This window comes from Dunckerocampus dactyliophorus, chromosome 2 (genome assembly GCF_027744805.1).
Source record: "Dunckerocampus dactyliophorus isolate RoL2022-P2 chromosome 2, RoL_Ddac_1.1, whole genome shotgun sequence".
Classification (NCBI taxonomy): Eukaryota; Metazoa; Chordata; class Actinopteri; order Syngnathiformes; family Syngnathidae; genus Dunckerocampus; species Dunckerocampus dactyliophorus.
In genome coordinates, this window is record NC_072820.1 from 11,811,863 (window position 1) to 11,838,563 (window position 26,701).

At 41.2% G+C, this 26,701-nt stretch overlaps 1 protein-coding gene across 1 annotated transcript in view; it reads left to right on the forward strand.

The window, feature by feature from the left end:
• epha4b (eph receptor A4b) overlaps window positions 1–26,701 on the forward strand; it is a 132,075-nt gene that overhangs the window by 77,001 nt on the left and 28,373 nt on the right. The window contains exons 7-10 of the mRNA XM_054769438.1: window positions 575–910; window positions 1,889–2,001; window positions 5,691–5,853; window positions 11,719–11,827. Coding sequence (XP_054625413.1) covers window positions 575–910; window positions 1,889–2,001; window positions 5,691–5,853; window positions 11,719–11,827 — 721 coding nt within the window. The remainder of the gene's footprint in view (window positions 1–574; window positions 911–1,888; window positions 2,002–5,690; window positions 5,854–11,718; window positions 11,828–26,701) is intronic.

Sequence of the window (26,701 nt, forward strand, 5' to 3'; positions counted from 1 at the left end):
TGAAGGCCCTCATCTGTGTGGTAATGACTGACTTTTTCAACAGGACGACTCTGCAGTTCACAATGCCCGCCTGACAAAGGACTACGTCCAGGGGAATAAAGTTACTCTTTTGGACCACCCTGCATGTTCCCCTGATGTAAATCCAATTGAGAACATTTGGGGATGGATGGCAAGGGAAGTTTACAAAAATGGACAGCATCTCAAGACAGCAGATGCTCTCCGTGAAGCCATCTTCTCCACCTGGAGCAACAATCCCACTACCCTCCTGGAAACACTCAATCAAGCGTGCCCAAACCAATTTATGAGGTGATTAACAAAAATGGCGCATGGCGGTATGCTTCTGGACTACTGCTGAGGTGCCTTTGAGCAAGACAACCATCTCAACGTCAGTTCAGGGTCTCAGTCACTGTTGGTCCCCCCTCACACGGACATCTCCTCTTGGAGTGCACAACAAAATATGTACCTACAGCAGAGTTTAAATTGAATTAGTATAATCAGTATAATAAATGCCTAAAAAAATTGAAATCCTCTGTTTTTGTCAGTATTTCCCAAGTATCTATTATTCTCTACTCAGGACCCCCTTCTGCTCCAGAGAACCCGATCTCCACAGTGAATGAAACCTGCGTCACCCTGGAGTGGTCGGCCCCCAGAGACACGGGAGGACGTGGTGACATCACCTACAGTCTTCACTGCAAGAAGTGCTTGGGCGAGGGGAAACAGTGCGTGCCTTGTGGTAGTAGCGTCCACTTTGTGCCCAGACAGTTTGGCCTCTCATCAGCCACAGTCATAGTGACCGACCTGCAACCAGACTCCAATTACAGCTTCATCATCGAGAGCCAGAATGGCGTGTCGGACTTAAGTCCCACCCCCAGAGGAACAGCGGTGATTAATATCACCACATCACAGACAGGTTAGTTTGTCTTCGGGAAGCCAATTCTACAAACACGTCTTTGGGTCTTCAAAGGTAATTTGCTGAAGACGCCAGCTTAAAATGCACTAGAGCACTATTTGCTGGTGTACTGTCTGTTGCCTGGCAGATTGTCCAGATATTTAAAAAAAAAAGGGTAATTGTGCTCTATGTAGCTTGGAGTACTCCCTCCAGCAAACTGCTTCCTGTTTACATTCTTGCAACCAATGAGGGAAAAGAGTGATTCCACATGCTTACAAACCCATCAACTGATTCGAACTAGAGTAAACAATTTATAGGTGTGGATGCACTGTTAAGATGTCATGTATACTGTAATACCACATGGTCAAAATACTAATTGGGGAAATATTTATTCAAGAAATAATTCATTGTAGCCTGTTAAATTCTGCTCAACACTCAAAAAAACTGTTTTGTCCTCCTTGGTGGCACAACACCTTCCAATGACACGTTTCTTATAGCTCGTCTTTGTAATTGCATGTGCATCCTACACAGTGTGGATGTGTGAAAAGTGTGTGCGGCACAAGTGCATATGACAGGCTGGTGATGACTAATGGGAGCGTAGGAGGTTGTTAACCTCATTAAGAACCCCGCACATGCCACTCTCATCTACACACACACATATACAATAGGCATATATACCTGTAGCACTCAGCATGCTGCTCTATGTAGGAAGGCTCCCTTGGAAGTCACAAGGTTTGCGGCTGGCATTAATAATTAGCAGATCATCATGAACCTCGCACTCACACACTCTCATACATCAGAGAATAATTTAATTACACATATGTAAAACACCTTGTAAACACAATCATTAGCATAATTAAGATGGTGTGGCTGTTAAAAATGTAGTGATTTCTGTGAGGGAACAGTAGGTATCCATCTAATATCCCATCCCACAGATTTGTCCTTTCTTTACCTTCAATGTTAACTTCAGCTTCTCGTTCTGTCTTTCTTTCCCTGCAGTGAGCGTGGTGTTGAAGGAGAGGCGCAGCAAGGACAGTGTGACCTTGGCCTGGCAGGGTCCACAGAGACCTAAAGGTGCAATAGTGGAGTATGAGGTCATCTACTACGAGAAGGTGAAAAGGAGCTCATTTTTTAAAGCGTCATTAGCACGTGCCCCGTCTGTGCTATAAATTTGAACTGGTACCTAGTAGCTTGACACCAAGATAAGGAGGAATAGCTTTGGTAAAATGTAGCAAAATATTCCCGCCTCTTAAAGGGACTGTATGCAACGGATTCCCCGGCTGCCAAGAGGGCCGCAACATTCAAATCTTCTGCAAGCTTTATATACCGCCCTCTTCCTGCTTTGACAAAGTCCTCGTAGTAGAAAACCTGTTTACAACCTTCTAAATATGTTTTTTTTAAAACATTATTAGAACCCTCTAGACATTAAATAACACCCATTGAGTTACCTTTAAATTCATATTTCCCAACATAGGAGACATAATAAAAGAAAATGAGATCTAAATAAAGATATACTCACACACACACACACACACACACACACACACACACACACACACACACAGGACATAGACACAACCACTAACATGTGAAAATACTGCAACTTGTTTGATGATGATGCTACGTTTTATATGCGTACCCAGGCCTTTGTCTTTGAATGGGTGAGTGCAGTATATTTTCTGAATGCCTTATATTTTTATTGTAGTCCATTTAGCTATTTGTATGTTGAAAATGCTTAATTTACGCCAAAAACATGTAAAATTTGCTTCAATATGCATACCTTTGACTATTAATAGGCCTTAGTCAACAGCGAAAAAGTGAGGAAATGCAATATGATTTTTAAAATAAATATCTTTGGAAAAACCGTGATGGAGTGTAGCCGCAAAAGTCAAAGTGCGAAATGGTGAGGGACGCCTGGAGTTATGTTTGTTGTCAGCTAATGAGAGCGATTTGGTAAAGCCGCCATCACAGTAAGCACGAATCAGCACGAATCAAGCAGAACCAGCCCTGAAAAAGTTTACAAATTGGTGCCACATTCGGGAGAGGATTTGAATGCTGTTCTAATACTTATCAAGAATATGACCTGGTGCTTCAGGGGCTTCCTGGGGTTCAGCACCTCTGTACTGTCCACACCGCCGTCCACTGGTGGAGTTAACTTGGCAACTTTTCCTTGGCGGTGAGGAGAATGTGATGTGAATAAGGCGACACAGAGGGCTGGGCGATACATCGATATTTTTAAAATATAGATATTTACTTCAACCACGATATCAAAATCGACCATATGGTTGATATCGATATAAACTGGATTTGCGCTGTATCTCCCTCATGCCTGCATACAGGAGGAAGGAGGAGGGAGGAGTGGAAAAGCAGAAGCCCAGTGGCTCCACTTGAAGCCACACCGTCTGCGGTGGAAAAATTAGTGAGCAAGGAATAAGAGGTGGCGATACTTCCAAATCAGAGCATAAAAATATCTTGTTCACCACCTTGAAATTTGGCACAAACTCCAATATGAGGAATGTGTGAAGCTGCGCGCTATAATTGCAAAGTGGTGTGCTATTATAAAGAGGTGCCCTCTCACATTGCTGAGATATGGTCACCATTGCAACAGTGGAAAAAACGGCTTTAAAAACCTGCTGAAAATGATGGGCTCACGATGTCTAACGAACTTTGTCATCACAATTATTTAGCACGGCAAGATCTACCACCAATGTACAAGGAATTTAGACAGATAGTTGCTATCCTGATGCATTTGACAGATTGGTGTTCCTGGCAAAAAATAAGGACATGCTGAAAGTGTTTCCCTAAAAATACTACTGTTCAATTTAAACTATGTTTAAGTTGCTAACATTTTGAAGTTTCCCCTTAAACCGGACACTCCTTCATATTTTGTTCTTTTGTTATTAGCTGAGGATTTGAGCGTAGCTAAAGGCTAACATTTTGAAGTTTCCCCTTAAACCGGACACTCCTTCATATTTTGTTCTTTTGTTATTAGCTGAGGATTTGAGCATAGCTAAAGGTTTGTTATAAAAAAGATTATATTTGAGTTTTTCTATATTTATTTCAAAAACAGAATAGACTACTTTATTTCAGAGGCTATTTTTAGATAACATTTTTTTACCTTTTTTTTACATTTACCCCCCATGTCCAGTTCTGGCAGATTTCTGGGATGAAGGACGTAGTTCCACTTAGTTGTTGGGGACAATTAAGTAAAGAGTTTGGCTTCTCAAAACAATATGCGTTCAAAATTGTAATACGTTTGCATCACAAAAATGCCCTCTCAAAAAAAACCTGACCTCACAAAACGCTCAGCGTTATATTTGGCTCCCGCCGTATTCCCGAATGTGTATGTGGCGAATGTGTATGTGACGAATGTCTATGTGTATGTGACGAAGACTAAGTTCTCACACAGCTCAGTGTCACATTTGAGCGAGATTTGCTGCATAACTTAGCAACTAATTGCCCATAGGTCATTTATCATTTGGCTAATGATTACAAAACTTTGAGGATCTGTACTCCATGTATGCTTGCCTGTTTTCCAAAGCACGTTGAACATCAGCCATAGGGGCGCCACACATGGATGAAACTGAATCAACAGCGCTTCTGCCGGTTGCAGTCAAGTAGTACACAAACTAAACGCGTCTCTTCTCTTGGTTCACTGGTTGTGTTTTAGCTTGAGGGCATGTCAGACTTGTTCCTGACAAAAATCCCCTACTGCTCACAACATGCCAATTACTCGCACATCTGTTGGACAAACCTCGTAAAACACGCTCAAGGTGATGAAATTAAGCCTCAGCGCTAGTGTGTGTGTGATGGCAGGCATTAGCAGTGAAATAGTCTTAATCCATGCTGCAGAGTGTCTTTCATTAGAGTATGAGCAGCTTCTCTGCGGGGGGTCCGTCTCACTGACACGCTCATCCTTCATTCATTCTCCTAGACTCAGATGTGAAGATGCACACGCACACACACACACACACACACACACACACACACCGGTGGTCAAGAACCTGAGAATGGCAAAAACTTGACCACCTGCCGTGGGGATGGTAACCCTCCGCCCTCCGCCCCCTTATGTGTTTCCTGAAGTACTATTTTTTTAGTTTTGTAAATGTTTTTTTTACATTTTTTAATAAAAAAAAACATAAAAAATAGACTTTCATAGCTTATTTCAACCCAAAGAAAGCGAATATGTTCGTTTTACCAGAACATTAAGAAAATGCTGGTATCCACAACTCACATTTTGTATTTCACATTTTTAACTGAAAACCTGGATGAAAAGCAGGCTTGCAGGCGCCTTGTAGTCGTGGGGCGCTCCCTGGTGCCCGCGGGCACCATGGTGGCGACTGCTGTGCTGTATGATATGAAAGAGAAACCATACAATTTAGATAAAAACATATTTGAATTACTTTTTCAAAATCAGTGTTGAAACTTAGAGGATCAGGCGCCTTCTTTAAGGAGACTTTGGATGCAAGAGCATCCAGCAGGACCCCAGGCAGTCGGCAAACCCGATTTCCTCCACCGAAACATTCACATTAGCCAACCACGAAACAGCGACAATTAATCAATTAATTCATTTTGAAAATCGACAATCAATCGTTGCTTGAACCGCGATGTAGCGAGGGATGACTGTATTACTGCCCCCTACAGGCGTGGAGTGGGACAATGTCCATATGCATGCACTTTAAGTTTTTCCTTTTTGGCAAAGTGCCTTTATCTTCTAGGGCTAATTTAATATTTAATTATATAGTATATGAATGTAATAGCCTTTATTTATTGTTTTCTGTTCCCATTGTCTCCACTTCAGAACCAGCGGGAGCAGAACTACACCGTTTTGAAAACCCGCTCCAACATGATGACAGTAGATGGTCTTAAACCAGGCACCACCTACGTGTTCAGGGTCAGAGCCAAAACAGAAGGAGGTTACGGCAGCTATGGTGGAGAGATCGAACTGGAGACCAGCCATGAAGGTAAACATGAATTATCCATCATCTCCTCTGTGCTGCAAACAGTATTGATAAGTCACATGCGTGCAGTGCAAACATGTTCAGATCTAAATTCAAAGAGCAGGCGAGCAAGGAGGACAGAGATGAAGTACAAACGGTGCGGCGAGATTATATCTCCATGTGGTGATTTGTCCCCGTTGGAGTTTAAAATCAATCCACAGGATGGTTATTAAATAGCTCACTTTTCATCTAAATGGCTTCTTCAGTTCTGTTGTCATCAGCGTATCCAAGAAGATTTATTAGATAAAAAGTAGTAAGCCAGTAAGCCAAGAAATCCAATTTGTGCTTTCCTTGATCTTGATCTCTGTTTAAGAAATAAAACTGGCCACTTCCTAACAGCTAAATGTATGCTTGCTTTGCAGGTGTCACTTATTTGTGTTGTCATCACATGCAAAACATTTTCTTTCTTGCCAGAGAGGAAAATAATGTGGTCCTCAAAGTGCACATTGATTCTCAGACAGCCAGGCAGAGAGGCCGATAAATCATCTAATGTTTAGCAGTGTATGTATAGATCATTTGTGCAGCAGTGTACAGTGGAAAAACATTAGCCTACTAATCATTGGAGAGTCAATAAATATGCTTTTTGTGCCTGCTCTACAACGTATTGTATACTGTATGTGGAAATGTCTACCATCACACTTACTGAGCATTTCGCTATATTTACTGTATATGAGGTACACAGACATGCTTAGATGTAAATTACAAACAGTGGACACTACATTAGGTACACCTACTTCGACAACATGTACTATCTTGTATTAGTGGAAGAATTGCAATATATCATAATGCTGTGATGCTCACGAGTCGGTGAAGAGAAGGTCGAAGGCGCTGCGGCGGCGGGAAAGGAAGTAGCACTTTATTTGGGTAGGGAATAGTCAGGAACTACTTCACATGATGGGAATGAACAGGGGGAAACTAAAAAGGACACTAACCATAGCCATGTTGGCACATTACAAAACGATCAAAGAGAGAAATGCTATACAGCAGGGGTGTCACGAGACACCCAACTCACGAGACGGGGCGATGCACGAGATTGGTTCCACGCGAACGTTACGAGACAAGATTTTAACATTCATTTTAAGAAAAGTGCAATGAAAAAGTATGACTGGACAAACAAACTTGTTTTATTTAACTGAGTAACAAAACAATGCAGGTGCATTTATTGTGCCACAAATTGATGCTCAAAGATATTGTCAACAATTTTTCACACCAGATAAACCACTGTTACGATAATATATAATAATAATAATAATAATAATAATAATACAGCTCTCGTTTTTTCTCTTGTCTACTTGTCTTTGTCTATTTATGTCAGGGCTGTCCAGCTGTCCTTTGATATTTACAATTTAAAAAAAAAAAAAATTTCTAACAAAAAATTGTACATACAGTACATTTAAAGACAAATATTTGTGTTTTATTAGTTTTTGCAGTTTTTTTTTTTATGTTTTTTTCTACAGTGAGCCACGTTCAACAGATGGCCCCTGTACCACACTTTGGACACCCACGCGTGTTTTGCCAGGAAGGCGAGTGTGTCCAATCGCTGCCTTCTTGGTGCTGTTGGTCAAGGGCCGGGTTGTATTGTTTGGGGATGATTATTGATGATGGGGCATTACAGACGTGGAGCTCCACTCACTCGTCGCCTCGCTCGGTGGATCACCTTGATCAATGAAGGTGATCATTGATCACATGTATTTAATTACAGAATAAATGCATGATGCAAGAAACACTTAAATGCACACCCTTACTTGCTAAATATAGCGATTGTCAACCCGGATCTCTTCTATGTATAAGGTGTGCTATAAAACGGAACCAATGTTATAAGCGTCAATAGAAACACTCAGTGATTAAGGGTGCAAACAAGTCCGAACATCTATGTGGGTGGAGCTGACAAATCTTTAAGTAAAATTGTTCAAATGTAGAATTACTACAGCTTCTGCTTGGACATCAGCAAACAGCTATTTAAGGAAAAACATCCACGCGTCACTCGCTGACGATGGGAACACCAAGGTACATGTTGTGATGGCCCTTCTGTTGTGTATGAAGCTGGCTGCCATTTTTACCTGGATGAGGTACGTCTCCCGTAATCCTTTTCTGTTGTAGCAGGGCAGCTTGGTTGTTCCTTTCTGCCTCGATGTCTCCATTGTTGCAATCGGGGGCCTCGAAACACGGGGAGAGTTAGCAGGCGTAGTCCATGCTGTGTTCTTGATGGTGGGAGCTGCTTGGCGCCTCCTCAGGCAGGGGTGGGTCATGCTGTGGGTCGCCTCCACACAGCGCTGTTGGCCGCGGGGGTTGCCCACTTTGCTGCTCGCTTCTGCCCGTCGCTCTCGGGGGCGGAGCTCACTCTTCCCATCAGCATCAGGGCCGTCCGTCCTCTTCAGTTCCTTCCTCTGCCTTGAGCAGAAATCCTCCTCCTCCATTCACAAGCGTGTGATGAAGTCCTCAATCTCCTGAGGTGTGGTTGCCATCCCGCGATCCCACTTCTGACACCAATGTGGCGCTCATAGGTCAGTGAAGAGAAGGTCAAAGGCGCTTCAGCTGCTTGAAAGGAAGTAACTCTTTATTTGGGTAGGGAATAGTCCGGCACTACTTCACATAATGGGTATGGACAGGGGAAAACTACATAAAACACTAACCATAGTCATGGTAGCAGGAAAGAACAGATCAAAAAGAGAAATACTATACAGCAATCTTACCACCAAAAAACAAAGCAGACAGACAAAAGGGAAACTACTATTATTGCGGGGATGACAAACAATAACTTACATAACATTAAACATGTAATATTTACAACTATATACAAAGCAGTCTAGCAAAGCATGCTGGGAAGCAGGAAGTGCTCCCAGCGACGCTGCCATATGTGTTCTTTGTAATATACAGTCGTCTCTCACCGCTTTGCAGTTTGAATTTTACGGCTTATTAATGATATATCATACGTTTTCCGTATACTTGTTAATAAATCATGCTGTTGTGTGGTTGAATATGGCCTGTTATTAGCGAAAACATACACATATTTAAGAAAACGTTATATATTTTTTGCCTAAATTAAGCATTTTCAGGCATAAAAATGGCTAAATGAAATAAAATACAAATATAAGGCATTCAAAAGATGCAATCAAAGACGCTGACGTGGTATTCTACACTAATCACTAGGTGTTAGTAATGTTTGGTGAGACATTCAATGACCAGACTTGATCGCCAGAACAACATACTTTTATTGCAGGTTTGAATAATCTCAGGCACAATAATCCCTATTAAAAACACAGGCTTCTGTTGTGGCTGTAACCCATTGCAAGCCGAAACTCAACTCTGAATTCTTGACATCACATGATGTCCGCCACTCATTCTGCTTCCCATAGGGAGCACATTTATAGCAACACACAAGCATGAGTCTTATTCATGTGTTAAATGGTAATGGTTTAATTTATTTGAACATGCATACAAGTTACATTGGAATACATCACTTATTACAATTCACTGTTCCACAAGGAGTAGGAAGAAGCAAAGCTTATTTAATCCTACCCCCCATCTGTTTCACATCAATTGCAATACATTTGTTCACTTCCTGTATTCCAAATGCACTCTCTTCTGGTTGTATACATGGGAAAATGATAAGGTAATGTAATAATGTGGTAAAACAGTAGTCAAATTTCTTGTCACTGTAACTCTGTCATATGACAATCATAATAAATAATATATATGAAAGAGACATAACAGAACATAGTTTGATAATGGGTGAATACTGACAATGACCTCACAAAAATGAAGCGTTAGTAGTGAGTGTAGTAGTGTTTAGACAGAGCATTGCATGTACACAATGTTTCAGGACTCTTCTTCCTTGTACTTTGTAAACACCAACTGCTTGTATTACGGTATTTCTTGAAATTGCTCGTTAGTGCTCCGTTCCTTGCTCAATCCGTTCCATAAATTGATTCCACATACTGACATGCAAAAGGTTTTTAGTGTCGTTCTCGCATATAAATGTTTTAAGTTTGATTTTTTTCTGAGGTCATGTTTCTCCTCTTTTGTTGAGAACAATTGTACGACATTTTTGGCTAACAGATTATTGTTTGCTTTATGCATAATTTTAGCTGTTATTTAACAGCTGTAAATGAACTAGATCATCAAATTTTAATATTTGTGATTTTAGAAATAGAGGATTTGTATGTTCTCTATACACAGCATTATGAAGGATCGTAACTGATCTTTTTTGCATTAGCTTTAGCGAGTGAAGTGTACTTTTATAGTTATTTCCCCATATCTCCACACAATAAGTTAGATATGGTAATACCAAGGAGCAATAGAGCGTATGGAGTGATTTTTCATCAAGGACGAATTTTGCTTTATTCAATATTAATGCATTTCTCTGCATTTTATGTTTTATATTTTTCATGTGAGATTTCCAGCTCATCTTTTCATCTATAATGACTGCCAGAAATTTATTTTCGTTCACCCTTTTGACGTTTTACTTAGGTTCAGGGATAATCTGTTTTTATCAGACCATCTTTTTAGTATAGTCATTGCATCTGTGACTTTTTTCTTAGCTCTTTTGTACTTTCTCCACAACAGAAGGCAGTAGTATCGTCTGCAAATGGTACTAGCGTTAGGTCTTTTGTGACTTTACAGATGTCATTTATGTATATTGAACAGCTTTGGTCCCAGTATTGACCCCTGGGGTATGCCACACAATATATTTAAGCATGCAGCATATTTTCCTAGCTTCACATATTGCTTTCTGTTAGCAATATAGCTTTGAACCCAATTCAACACTAACCCTCTGATTCCATCCCTTTCCAATTTTTTAATTGGGATGTTGTGATTAATTGTATCAGTTTTTGTCAAGTCCATATATACTCCAGCTGCGCTCTTTCTGCCGTCTATAGGTAATTTCCTCAGTAATTTCGATCACTGTCTTGGAAGTTGAAATGTTAGCTCTTTATCCGTATGGCTTATGGCTTATTTACTGCTATTTTGTCATTAATGTGTTGGGTAAGATGAGTGTGAAGGTGACTATAGGTGTGTTATTTCATGTCTCGAGGGCTCTAATAATGTAAAAAAATCATATTTAGAAGATCGCAAACAGTTTTTCTATGCTCTAACTATGAAAATATTCCATTTATAAAGAAGAAATCGTACTTTGCGGAAATCAGAAATGTCCTTTTCACAATCGGATCTGGAACCAAATAACCACGATAAACGAGGGATTACGCATTATCACTAGGATGCAGTACAGTACGAGATTATGCAGATTGTGCAGGTGTCCCTAATGTTGTGGTTGGTCAGAGTGCATGATGCCAATGACATTTCAAATCAGATCATCCAATGCATCATTAAAGAATATGTGTGTGCCAGTTAATACAAAGGATCAATGCTGCTGACTGTGCTTGCTTGAGGGAATTCGTTTGGCTCGCTAGCACACACGCACACACACACACACACACACACACACACACACACACACACACAGATACACATATATAGATGTGCTCGTGCTCAGCTAAGCCAGATAAATGGGGCATTTGTTTTGATTAATAGCTAGATTGGTGCGGTGTAAAAATCGATGCATCTGTCCAGAAAGTTCGAGCCAGTAGCGTTATGTGCAACGTTAACATATCCATTTGGACAGCGGCGGCCCGAGTGGGAATGGTTCTCACATCCTCTCTCACGTCCTCACAAGCAGGCAATGCGGGAAGTGGCTATCATCAGGAACGTTGCTCACTATTCCATCTAGCTGCCTCGCTCACTTGTATCACGATATCTTCTTTTAACACATCACTTTCTCCTTCGCCTCTTATTAAATCCGCTATGTTCCTTCCTGTCCTCTTTCTGCAGATGTCTTTGCTATTGGGGACCCAAACCAGTCCACCATTCTGGCTGTGTCCATCGCCGGCGGCATTGTGCTGCTCATCTTCCTGGTGATGTGCTTTGTTGTCAGCGGAAGGTGAGGTCAACCATACAAGACACCGGAGATGATCTTCAGATATAAAACAATATCCTACGTTGGCTTTCCTAAGCAAGAGCAAGGGAAAATGAATCAATGCTCTCAACATGTAAGAATCTCCATTGGGGAGGTGTGGTTGATGTTGTCCAGCTGCTTCGAATCACATGAGGGGGTACGACATCACCCGTTTTTTGTTTTTTTTTTCATTGGTAGGTCTCATGCTGACGGATTACAGCACTTGTGTGTGAGTCAAAGCAAGGCCTCCGTACTAACTTTGACAGTTAAGCCCAAGCAATTTGGTGGGAATAGAGGAGATCAGAAAAAGTGGATGTAGTTGTTTTAGGGGAAGGAAAAAGGAAATTAACAGGAAGGTGGAAGGAGCGGTTGTGAGAGGATGAGAATGAAAGACAGTGTTTCCCACAGGACTGCAATCTCTGTGTGGTGGTGGTGGGTTGCAGGGGTGGGGATGATGTAATCACGTAATCATGGATTTTGCATAATTGGCCTTGATGCATTAGCAAAAAGTTAATAAAAACACGGAAAGCAAAAGAAATGTGTTTAGAACTACAAATGAACTGTCTTCTGTCATTCGCTTGTTTTTGTTTTGATAAATGTCACAAACGAGTGCTTTTAGGTGGGTAAGGGTCCCACGGCTGCACTCACTGCTCGTTTATCGCTGTTAATTTGTTCCAAACCTAACTGTAATAGGTGAATTTCTGTGAAGTAGGATTCCCTATTTGTAAATTCAATGTTTTAATAGTTAGAGCATAGAAATCCTGTTTCTATCCATCCATGCCACTTCTCCTCATTAGAGTTGCGGGGGCATGCTGGAGCCTATCCCAGCTGACTTTGGGGTACACCCTGGACTGGTCACCAGCCAATCGCAGGGCACATATAGACAAACAACCATTCACACTCACATTCATACCTATGGACAATTTAGAGTCGCCAATTAACCTAACATGCATGTTTTTGGAATGTGGGAGGAAACCGGAGTACCCGGAGAAAACCCACACAAGCACGGGGAGAACATGCGAACTCCACACAGAAAATGCCCAAGGGAGAACCGAACCCAGGTCTTCCTGATCTCCAGACTGTGACTGTGTGGCCAACATGCTAACCACTAGACCACCGTGCAGCCCAACCTGTTTTTTAACATTATTGGAGCCCTCTGTACATGAAACAACACTTCTATAGTCACCTTTACACTCGTATTACCCAATATAGTAGACATCATGGTAGTAAAAAAGACATTTGAGACATACAGTAGATAAAACTTGTGCTTGTGTGTGTTGCTGTAAATGTGTTCCCGAGGGGAGCTGAGTGGCGGGCGGATTGGAAGTGACATCGTGGGTTCAGAGTTGAATTTTAGCTTCTCGTGGGTTACGGCAGCAACAGCAGCCCGTGTTTTTATTGGGGATTATTGTACCTGTTGTGAGACAATTCAAGCCTGCAATATAAGGCTGTTGTTCCGGCGACCAAGTCTGCTGTCCGTGTGTCTCATCAAACATTACAGTCAAATTTCTGACACCTAGTGACCAGTGTAGAGTACTACATATCATTCACAGCGTCTTTGAATGGGTCTTCTCAATGCCTTAGCGTTTCCGCTACATGTAATTCATCGTGGCGCAGCGTCACAACTAAATAAAAGCCGCCACACCTTAAAAATTCGTTTTTTGTTTTTTTACTTGAAGACAATATTAAGTGAAGTAAAAAAAAATGGAAGGCGACATGAGGAGGCTATGAGAAAAGGGGGAAGGAGAGAACAGGACAAACAAGGTAGAGGTAATGAGGGTAGGAATAAGAAGAAAGTAATAGGATAAGGAGGAAATGAAAGGGGAGGAGAGGAGTGTAAAAAGGATGACATGATTTATCAAGGCACTAAGTAAAAGTTTTTATGTTCTGTGAGCTGCAGCTAGAAGATCAACACACCCTGTGTATGAGCACACACGCACACACCTATACTGATGAACACACACTAAAAACATGAGTATTGATTCAGGTGATCGCTTATCAGGCTGAGTGCTCTATTCACGATTGATTGGAGGGTTGTAATCAGGACCGGACTAGCCTGTAAAGCACACACAAACATGCACAGACGCACACCCACACTTCTCAGTTAGGACAAATCAACATTTATTTTAATCGAAGGGGAATTGTGAGCTTGAGACGTAAAACAAGCCGTTAAATGTATCGCACGCCATACACACATGATGTCACACTCGCGCAGTCACACTCAGCTAATAAGCTCTCACAGGCCAGGAGGTGTTAACTGGGTTTTACAGGAGGGTCGATGCACTGACATCAATTTTAGGTCGCTTCCTCTGTCGCTGTCTCCCTCCATCTTCCTTTCATTTTAAGACGGGAACACGCTGGGGAGGAAGCAGCGCTGATTACTGCTTTCTATTAAACAGCGTCTGTGCACTTGTCAAAAGTTGTGCACCCGTGTGCATAGGTGGAGCTTTGAGTTGTGTTGTGTTTTAGGTCGGGGGAACGGGGCGAGGATCAAAGCCGCATCGCTTGGGAGGTAAGAGGTAAAGGAGAGACAGAAGTGGAGGATGGGGTGAGCCATATTTGATTCCATGTGCTGTAGAGGGATGTTGCACCAATCAAGAGCTACAATTCAAGATGGAATCAAAGAGAGGAGGCTGGAGAGGGATGGACAGAAAATGGTTTGGATGATGGAGGGCAACAGGAACGCAATCCAAGATGACAAGTGTGTTTGAGAGAGGAGAGGAAGCAGGGAGGTGAGGTGTGGGTCAACACAAGAGCATCAAAAATCTGAAAATAAAAATCAGAAAGTGGGGATTGGATATTGTTTTTTTTTTCCCATTCTGCACACATTTCTGTTTCTGTTTTCCTTTTATATTTCCCATTTGGCTCCATGGTGTTCTTTCCTTGTTGTCAATATGTACTAAAACCCGAACATACAAGGTCTCACTTTAGCTCAACAAAGATTACTTTGGAATTGACAAAGTTAGTCAGGGTTGACATTTTTATAAAGAATTTTTTCGAAGTTCTTTTTAATTGAATTTAATACGGTCGAACGTCCGTAAGGTTTGTTTTTTTTTTTCTTTTGAAAAAAGGTAAAGACTGCTATCGTAATTTAAGATTGTTATTGGCACAAGTGATTGTAAACTTGAATCCTTTTATTGACTCGAGTTTTTATGAGTCACTCACTAAAGTAAATCAGGTACTCTATTCACTCACGTTGTGTGTCAAAATGCGCATGCGCAAAAAAAAAAAAAAAAATCACACAGAGAGTCCCGTAGGCATATACTGTATATGCACTAAGCAAATACCTCATGGAGATGGTTGGCTCGTTGCAGCAATGCATTTGGATGTGGCAGATCTGCCCCTTAAACAAATACTAGAAAATGGACCAAACTTATTAAAGTGCTTGAGCCTTTCTATAATGTTTTTGGAAGCTGGTCTCACTACGGCATTATGCCACAAAGTCAACAAATTCTGTTCATAAAATGACGTTATAATGGCCAAATACAATCCAACGTATTTTTTTAGCCTTACCTGTGAAAGGTAATCCCGTGAGATCTTTACATTTTTATGCAGAACATAAATTAGGCGTCGTCCACGTTCTCTCTTGCCACATCCAATATGGCGGTGACGTTGATGCATGATTCAGCGCTCACTGTGGCATGTACGTCACCCGAGAAACTTGTACATGCGCAACAAATTCATCTACCCGACTCACTAAACCCGTGAGCCCATGTCAGGTGCACGATTCACTTGTCAGCACACTCATGTCAGCGAATCTAGTGAGTCTAGATTTGCAAGTACCCAGGTTCTTACTACCCAGGGAGGGAGCAGCTTAGACAGGAACAGGAAGTGGAAAGGAGCATGGATCTGAGGCATGGAGCAGACCTGTTGCTTTTTTCCATGGAGTTAATACATTTATACAAATGCAGTTCGAGTAATAGTTGCACAATTAATGCCATGCATGTTACCTGGTTGTCTTTTTAAACTAGCTAGCGGCAGCAGGCTAAGTAAACAAGTTAACTGTGATGAATACCCGTGAGTCCCGGTTCAGTAAAAAACGAGAGCTTTGAATGACTCGGCCATGTCTAATTGGCACAATTTGTTTTGCTTTTTCTTTGGCTTTTTGTGGCTTTTTGAGGGATCTTAATAAAATAAGAAGGTGAGGAGACAAGACGTTATGTGAACGTGCCTGTTATTTTTTACATGAAGAGTTGATAGTTGTTGTTTTTTACTTATATAACAGTTGTGCTTGTTGAAAATGATGTATGAGGTGCATCTGCAACCTGAATCAAAGGTCATCATTACAAATCGGCCATACAGTTTTATTAAGGTTTCACAATGGCAACAAAACTTATGAGCTGATTCATATTTTATCAACCAGCATCTACTTGCAGTTACAGATTCTTTTCCACCTTTGAGAATCCACTTTGCATTGTTGCAGTGAGTGCTAGGAGTTGCAAGAACAGGCAGATGTTCATCTTATGTGTGAGACTGGACAGATTGTTTCCGCCTATACCGATGTGTCCGTGTCTAAATCTAACAAGGGACCCCACTGTCATCAAATTCAGTTGAAGTAAAATAGCCATGCACCTCACACACTAGGCTGTAGGATGTTGCTGTGAGAGAATTGCAAATATCAATGCTTTATAGTGCACTTTACAGGCATAAATATAGAAACTGACAATGACACTAATATTTGTGTAAGTGAATGTAAGTGAATGTAAGTGAATTTATATTTAGTTTACAGAGCACACGTCCACTTTGCAACATAGTGAACAGCAAGGCCTCATATACGGGCTGATTTGCAGGTTCTTCCCCTCTGTTGTGTTCCTGTTTAAAAGTGCTATTAGGCTGATGTTACCGCAGGAGGCGAAACATGAAAAACTGTCGAAAGCTCCTCAGACGCCGCGTGGCTCTGACAAATCACACCAGTTACTCTTGTATGGGTGCCATTATTGCTCTGCGAGCAAAGGCGTGGAAGTGTGTGTTTGTGTGTGAAGTTGCCACTTTTTGTCCTCCTGAGGGGGGGCTTTGGCAGGCTGGCAGGTGTGAGCTGTGGGAGGCGAGCGGACGACTGGCATCACCATGAATTCAGCAGATGGCCTTTCACTCAAAAAGTGTTCCTCCCCACCTCCGTCGGTTTTCACTTCTCTCTCGCTTCTTGTTAAACATGCTACAACTTCTGCCTCGCAGCATCTGTGTGTGCTTCTCGTCTAGAGTACAGTCTAATGACTCTACAGTCTTGCAGAAAGCAACAGTCTCTTTCTCGAAATAGCTGCAGGGTTTGTTTCCCTGCCACACTCCTGTCTGGTGTTTGTTAGTGGGAGTTGTGGTGAGAAGTTGAAGGGCTTTTTAGTAAGCCGTCTCATCGGCCATGTCTGTTAAAGTCTACATTTATTGATTTGATTGTTTTGATTAGGATTGGACATTTCTTGTTAGACATTGAAAATACCTAGACTTTAAAGTGAAGACACTGTGAAGCCTTTGCAACTATGCCGTTTCGCTGGGAAGCGCATTCTAAAGAGCATTAGAGACCATTATTGCTGTCTAGTTCATCACGAAGGTGTTTGATGGAAGCTCTTCCATACCAAACGTATTTTACCATCATTGTCTGGTCCTTGTTTTACACTGATGCACAGTCATGCCGAAACACTAAATCGGTATTCCTCAAACTGTTCCCACAAGTTTAGAAGCATGGTAATGGTTTCATTTATTTCGAACATGCATACAGTTTACATAGAATGTTTCATGTTACAATTCACAATTCCATATGTCCGAAAAGGAGTAGGAAGAAGCAGAGCTTATTTAATCCTACCCCCATCCTTATCACATCAATTGCTAATACATACTGTATGTTCACTTCCTGTATTCAACTTGCACTAATTCACGATTTACTTTATTCTTCCATACAATCAAAGCAGTTATTATAATTATTATTATTATTTAAGTTTTTTTTCCCCTTTTTTCTCCTGTTGTTGTCCAGATCCATTTCTAGGTCTTCCTGTCCTGTCGTCTTTTGTGTTGTACTGTGAATGTCATTGAATGTAGATACATGGGTTTCTAATTCCAGTAGTTCTTGTTGAGCAGGACCTTACAACGATGATATCAAATGTCAAATGATATTGAATGTAATCCTTCCAACTGCATGGTTCTTTGTATCCTCCATTTTCCTTGTTGTCATGGTAATATGATCTTTAATATGTATCCAGATCGTTGATATTTTTGACAACAAGCACTCTTGCTTCTACTAGTCCTCCATTTAGCTTGATATAGATTTTGGCAATGGTGCTCCAAGTGCTTTGCATCTTTCCCTGCTTCCTCAAGTCTCGCACTTTCTTGGCGATGTCAGCGTTGCGTTTTGCCAGCGGCTCATTCATGCAGACGTTCGTGCGTCTCAGCTCTTTCCGTGTTTCAGCGGTGCAGTTTTGAAATCCCTATTAGTGAACTTAACAATGATGACAAGTGGTGTTGTTTCTGCCATATAGTGGGATGCAAGTATCGATGGTGTTGATATCTACATCCACCTCCATTGACTGTAGGAACTTGGCAATTTGTTACTTTGTTGAACGAACATCCATTTGAAGTAGATCTCTTGACCTGGGTGTAATTCGGAGCCCTGTGAGGATCACATAGTTTATTCACGCAGTCTGATCTATCTCATCAATTATATTTATCATTTGCTCAGTGATATTTGCCTTTGCTTCCTTCTCTTCCTCAAGAGTGATGCGAAAGGCAGCATTATCTTTGAATAGTGCCTTGATATCATCCTGTGGAACCTTAATATCATTGCATAATGCTCTATTTTCTTCCATGGGGTTTTTAACCTCCTCAAGAGCTGCATGCAAAGCAGCATTAGCATCTTGTAATACCTTGATATCTTCCTGTAGTGCCTTGGTATCCTTGCTCAATTTATTTTTATTTTCATTCTTTCATTCTTAAGTTTTATGACTTCATCATGCATCCTCATGAGGGTGTCGTTCTACGCATGTACATGTTAAATCGGTGGTAGCTGACCTAAAATCTAGGTTTGTTTGTGCTGCAATTTGCGCTTGTATTTCTTTCATCTCCTGCATCAAGGCATGTAATAACATCAAATTTTTGCCCTCAAGAATGGCGTCGAATTCTGGAATTGGTTTTATATTTGAGGCACCATCCTCATTCTCCTCATCCGATAGCCAGACTGGCCCTGTTTCTGAATCAGCAGATTCTGAATCACATTCTGCCTTTTTGCTTTATTTTTCAATTGTATATATATATATATATATATATATATATATATATATATATATATATATATATATATTTTTATTTTTTTATTTTTTTTTTTAATTCTATTTGTACATTGTGCTGCAGGCGAATAAAAACAAGCAAACAAGCAAAAATGGCCCCTGGACTGCACTTTGCACAACCCTGCTTTAGTTTATTTAAGATATAACATGCTTAAGAGAGTTACAATAACACTGTTATGTATGTGGAGTAGTCCTGCTTAGATTTCAGCTTTTGGAGTGTACCCGACAAAGTCTAACTGAAGAGGTGTGTCTTGGTAGGTTCATCCATTGAGTGCACATTCTGCAAGGTGTGATATAAGGCATGATATAATGAAATGACAAATACAGGATGGCAATAGCGCTATGGTTTTAGCACATTGTGTTAATGTGAATGTTTGTGCGGATAAGCTTTTTTTTTTATCTCCACAGCATCTGTTGTGTAGCCTAGGGTTGTTCTTAAAAACTTAATGACACAAAAGAGAGAAAGGGGAAAAAAGTCAGTGGTGGATGAAAACATGTCTTGGAGAGAAGTGTTTTTTTATGTCATGAAAGAACCAGGGACGCAAAAGGTATTAAATGAGAGTTATTATTGAGGTTAAAATAATACTGAAGGGTAAATACTCTAAGTGCAATATGAATATGGTGGAGGGCGAATTCTACCATTGAAGACAGCAAAGCCTTCCTATGTGGGTGTTGTTGCTATGTTTCCTTAGTAATACCACTAATAAAGATTTGGCATGCACGAGACAGCCCAAAAAAAGCATGCGAGGAGGTAATGTGGGATGTGATATTAGTGTGATGTTGTGAGACTGATTTGAATGTTTTGGTTGGATGTTAGCGCTTTCAGTTATACATAGCTAAACTGGAGGGTGTGTGGCGCGCCTGGTAAGCATTGCAGTCATAAGAGCTTGTTGACGCTAGCTGCTGCAGGTGCAAAACAATTTCACTCAGGCTTTATGTAAATGAGCAGGTGTTGCAATGGGATGGATCAAATACCCTATAAACAGTTGAGAAATGTATAATCCATTTAGATGCATTTATTAGGCATTTTACGATCATGACCTAATCAAGTGAGTGACATCATGAGGGGGGTGACTCCGATCTACATACTGATCTATTTGCATATATAAAAATACACTTCACTTAATGCAGTGCTTCTCAATTATTTTCTGTTACGCCCCCCTAGGAAGAAGAAAATATTTTGGAAATATTTCGCGACTATGAATAGTATCATTTGTCTATGAATTTGTTATAAATACAAATATAAATACACCTCTGCATAACATTGTATCCTTATTATCATTAAATAAAAGAAAAAAGGAAAAAGAAAGAAATGCTGACCACTGCCAACATTGTTAGTTATAGTAACAAGTTCCCCCCTTTCCTGGTCTTAGCTTTCGGGAGACTTCCGTTTGTCTCATTATCTCTGTCTCTCTCCACCTTTCTTTTCCATCCATCCATTTTCTATACCGCTTCTCCTCATTAGGGTCGCGGGGGTATGCTGGAGCCTATGTCAGCTGACTTCGGGCGAGAGGCGGGGTACACCCTGGACTGGTCGCAGGGTGTACATATAGACATATAGACAAACAAACATTCACACTCACATTCATACCTATGGACAATTTAGAGTCACCAATTAACCTAACATGCATGTTTTTGGAATGTGGGAGGAAACCGGAGTACCCGGAGAAAATCCACACAGAAATGCCCCAGGGGAGAATCAAACTCGGGTCTTCCCGTGCGGCCACACCTTTCTTTTCATCCCTGTAAAATAAAAGACCCGTGAGCAGCGAACGTTGCTTATCTAGCCCTGGAATGAAACCCCATGCTATTATTCTAAGATTCCTAAAATAGATCTACTCAAAAAATATGGATTTATTTAATAAAACTGACAGATCGACTGCAAGATAGGCTAGAAAGACAAGTGATAGAAATCCATGTTTTGCAAGCAATTCACGTCTAGAACACTTACGAGTGACACCAGCAACCAGGTGCAAACAAGCACAGCCATGAAAGTGATATATTCACAACAATAATAACATTCACTAATATTGTGTTGTATAGTGGGATCACACTTATTCAGGGTTCTGGAGAGGAGGATCCGCCGCCGCATAGTTAAAGCTTGGATTCAGGAGGAGCAGAGTGGTTTTCGTCCTGGTCGTGGAACTGTGGACCAGCTCTACACTCTTGGCAGGGTCCTTTAGGGTGCCTGGGTGTTTGCCCAACCAGTCTACATGTGTTTTGAGGACTTGAAGAAGGCATTTGACCGTGTTTCTCGAGGAATTCTGTGGGGGGTACTCTGGGAATATCGGATAACGGACCACCTAATTCAGGTGGTTTGTTCCCGATATGACCAGTGTCAGAGTTTGGTTTGCATTGCCGGCAATAAGTCGGACCCGTTTCCAGTGAGGGTTGGACTCCACCAGGGCTGCCCTTTGTCACCGATTCTGTTCATCACTTTTATGGACAGAATTGAGGGGTTCCCATTTGGTGGCTGCAGGATTGGGTCTCTGCTTCTTGCAGATGATGTGGTTCTACTGGTTTCATGGAGCTGTGACCTTCAACTCTCACTGGATTGGTTCGCAGCTGAGTGTGAAGCGGCTCGGATGAGAATCAGCACCTCCAAGTCCGAGTCCATGGTTCTCACTCGGAAAAGGGTGGGGTGCCATCTCCGGGTCAGGGATGAGCTCCTGCCCCAAGTGGAGGAGTTAAAGTACCTCGGAGTCTTGTTCACGAGTGAGGGAAAGATGGAATGCGAGAACTGCGGCGTCTGCAGTGATGCGGACTCTGCATCGGTCCATTTGTGATCTCTCCCTTAGAGGTAAGGTGAGACGCACTGTCATCCGGGAGAAGCTCGGAGTAGAACCGCTGCTCCTCCGCATTGAGAGGGGCCTGATGAGGTGGCTTGGGCATCTGGTCAGGTTTCCTCCCGGACGCCTCCCAGGACACGTTGGAGAGACTATGTCTCTCAACTGGCCTGGGAACCCCTTGGCATCCACTGGGAGGAGCTGGACGAAGTAGCTGGCAGTGATATCTACAACAGCTGGCACATTAGCCACCTAGCTAGTGCCTCAGTTAGGAATTCACACTGCATTAGCCGCCAGAACTAGGCTGGCTACTATGGAGCATATTAGCAGGAGAAATGTGAATTGATTTACTGCCACTTTGGCATGCTTTTTCGCGGTCGAACGTCTTATGGGTTTTTGACTTTTTATTTCCATCTGCAGGGCAGTATGAAAACATTTGACTCACAGAGTTTTTCAATCATCCGATTAGGCAAATGGTATCTGAAATGTTAACAAGTCTTTGACACAACAAGCATGCATGATATAAAAAAATATAAAACAAACAAACAGAAATTCACCGAGAACTGCATCATAATAACAGGGAATGCACTGTAGTGAACGGGAACTTCCGCGTGGGATGGTCCAGTGTCACTTGCTCCGCCTCCTCCAGACACGGAAAAAGCGACGAAAATGTAAAAAAATGCTAAATATTTCAATATTTGAGCACACATCTAACACAGGAAATATGCCTATCAATGTTATTTTTGGAAACAAACAAAAAAATAACACGATTAACGTGGTTTGGTGTCATGAGCACTTTCAATATGCATATGATTTGACTAATAGTAGGCTGTATTCATCCATGACTTGTTAATTAGTGTATTTTTTTTTAAAAATGATATAGTGAAGCCACAAAATGTTTGCCACAAAGTGGCGAGAGATGACTGTATTCCCATATTCTGTTTCCTCATTCCTTCCCGCTCCTTCTTTTTATCCATTTTCATTCCCTCTAATGAGAGGCGGTTTATTGAAATGTTTCCAAACAGGGTGCTAATGAAACATAGACAGATTTATTAGTCATAACTCTTCCGCCACTTAATAATTAGCCTGTGCTGAGTAAATCTTTTTACACTGTGGTCAGAGATCTTTGAGCCGGTGCCAGACACGGGCAAGATGGAGGCTACATGAGCCAGCGTGTACTTTATGTTAGAACAGCCAGACTTATTTTTTGTACTTTTTATTTTTGTACCTCCATTAACGTTTTTGGCATCCATTCAGAGAATGTGTTTGGTCATTCAGGTGGTTACCCGAGACATTTTTGCTGTGAAATAACAAAACGGTGAATTGAATCCATCGATTTCATTCTCAGTAATTAGTTTTCATTTAATAGCTTGATATTAAATGGAATCGCCATTAGTAATCACCGAGAGTAATGATGACTGCTATGGGTGTGTGGTAAGAGGTGTCATGCCAGAGGGGTGACTAATGACATACTGATTTCATTTTTCTCATCATTCTGATTAGCAGAGGGAAAATAATGTGGCGAGACAGGAAATGAAAGTGGAGAGGAGCAATGTGAAATACAGGGTGTTCATCTCCGTGTGCATCCGAGCCCTCCTGACTCCTTCCTTGTTGTAGACCGCATCAATTTCTCCTCCCATCACCCAGCCAGCAGCTTGCCTCTAATCCTATAAAATGTGGCCAGTCATATAAAACAAAGCAGGTGATGTGAGGCAGGTGAGGAACTACACTTTATTAGCTCTGCTAGTGTCTCAGGTTAACGTCAGTCCAAGGTTATTCACTCGCATGTAAACAGTCATCTCCAATCTATGTACAACATGTTGACCCTTAATCCTGGTATCTTTTCAACGTACCGATCCTCATTGCGTGTCTCCTGTGGACACTCATTGGGGTATAGTTGTTTGTACACGGGTAATTGTTCGGGAAAAAATCTGTCCGGGCTAAGAAAAGGAATGCCTGAAATAAAGACGTAGAACTCAAGCAGTGTTTTACCCTTACAATTCCATTACCCTTAACGATATTGCCTTTGTACACTAAGTGAATTTCCGCAAAATAGGATATTTTTGTAGTTAGAGCATAAAAAAACTGTTTACAACCTTCTAAATACATTCTTAGAGCCGTCCAAACATTAAATAATACCCCTATAGTCGCCTTTACACTCATATTACCCAATATAGTAGACATAATAACAGAAAATAAGACTCATGCTTGTGTGTTATTGTAAATGTGTGGCACAGACAGGAAGTGACGTTGGGGGCTCAGAGTTTAGTTTTAACTTGCCGTGGGTTACGGCCGCAACATTAGGCTGTGTTTTTATTAGGGATCATTTTGCCTGTTGTTAGATAATTCAAACCTGCAATAAAAGCCCGTTGTTCCGGCGATCAAGTCTGGCGATTGTGTATATCACCAAACATTACAATAACATTACAGACCAGTGACCAGTGTAGAATACTACATATCATTCACAGCATATTTGAATGCATCTTCTAAATGCCTTATATTTATATTTAAGTTCATTTGGCTGTTTTTATGCTTGGAAAAACTTAATTTAGGAAAAAATACATGACATTGCCTAAATATGCATATGCTTTAACTAGTAATAGACCATGTTCAACCACGAAGCAGCATGATTTATTTTATAATATATATTTGAAAAGCTGTTATGGAGTGAAACTGCAAAATTTGAAGTGCGAGAGGGACGACTGTACTATAATAGGTGACGTCAAACACCCAACATCTAACCCTCCTTTCTTCTTCAACGTGCATTTTCACCCTCCAAATACCTCCTGGTTCTCTAGTTGTTTATATTCCACCCCTGTTGCTGCAGCACAAACACTGCCTCACCTTGTGTCTTTCCATATCCCTTATGTCGTCCCTTTGGCTATCTATTCCTATGGCCTCTTCTCCTTCCTCACTCCCCCTCCCCGGGTGATTGCTTGTTAGTTGGTATGCAGGCTTGGAACCCCATTGTGCTTTCTTGCCTGTCAGCACTCTTTTCCTATCACACTCCTTCTCTCTCTCTTTCTTTTCCTTTCTAGCTACTTTTGTCCACTTTTTCTATCAAAAAAAATAACATAACCTCAGAGGAGTGGAAAGCAGAGGACAGGGCCATAGTGGATAAATAGATGGATGAGGAAAGCTGAGCTATATGGCTTATTGGACAGTGGAGTGATTTCACTAAAGAACAGAATTAGGAAATAAAATAATACCCCGCGAGAGATCAAGGGCGGCAAAAGCGAGAATGACAGGACGAGAGGAGGGTGGGGGTGGGGGTGGAGGCTATACGGCAATAATATTATATGGATGGAGTTTTGTGAGGGAAGCTTGCTAGCAGAATGACAAATGGGTCTCAAGTGACAGAGTATTATATTAAAAAGTAAATTGATATGCAAATGTGGAGTGTGTAGCGTTGGAGGACAGGGATAGCCTGTTGTCATCACTGGAGTGGAACAGAGAGAAAGGTAAGGAATCGGCTAGGATGGCAATACAGAAGTCTATTAGTGTGTGTGTGTGTGTGTGTGTACATTTGTGCACTTAAGTCAGCATTAATATAAAGGTGTGTGTGTGCAGCATATAGTGCAGTCGGGTGTCAGCAAAATAGCAGAAGAATGTTTCCCCACGGTGGCAAACTGTGCCAACTTCTGACTGCAGGGCATCGGCATAAAGAATCAGCCAGTGGGAACGCAGATGTCCTTATTATAAAATTTAACTCTGGACACTAAATGTCAATATAGCATAGTAAATATCTGTGGAATGCAAATCTACCCCTGGCATTTGCCTTGGTAATTGTGCAAAAATATCCCCAACAAACTCTTTTAGCACAAACTTGCCGTGCTTACAATGTTTTGCAAGTGCTTGTTGCATAACGGATATGCCGCGTACATTTTCCTGCGGTCGAGGCAATGTGACAACCTTGCATGACTGACATGCAAAAGCGGGGGCCTTGTGTTTGTAGCCCACATGGTCCTACCTTTAGGCCATTGTCACAAACTAGCCGAGAAACAAAGTCGCAAAAACGAAGAGACATGCAGGAATAAGGATTCAAGCTGAATCTGGTTTTGAGCTGACATTATTTAAATATGTAGGTCACAAAACCTGGCCATAGATGCGATGCGTGTATGTAGTCAACACAGAGGCTATCCTACCAAACTAGCACTACCACTTACATTTGCCTATAGCGAGAAATATGCAGTTGCAGTCAGTTATTTACAAAAACAAAATGTTCTGCTTTTTCTGCTTCTACACATTAGGCGACTGAACTGGACGATGACACCACAAACATAAATATGGCTTGTGGCTCAGGAATATAAGACAATGCTGAATGTAAAACAACCACTCTTATATTCAAAACTATTAATTAATTATTCAAGTTTTCCAAGGAAAGAGCAATGCTATATATATTTATATTTTCAGTAATATTTTTTTTTACCATTTAAAATATTTATTTTAATTAACTTATTGCATTTGAGCCGGACTCCTGTCCTGTGACTTGTGCTAGGCCAAAAATAAATAAATTAATAAATTGTTGCTGTTTCGTGGTTGAATACAGCCTATTATTAGTCAAATATTACGTATACTTTAGCAAGTTTTACGTATTCTTGGCTTGATTAAGCATTTTCAAGCTTATGGCTAAATGAACGAAAATGCTAATATAAGGTATTCAGAAGACGCATTTAAAGACGTGATATGCAGTATCCTACACTGGTCACTAGGTGCCAGTCATGATACTGCCGCAATCAGTGCATTGTGTAGTTCAGAGCTGCAGTGTGGTCAATAGAGCACAGTGACATACTGCATGTTGG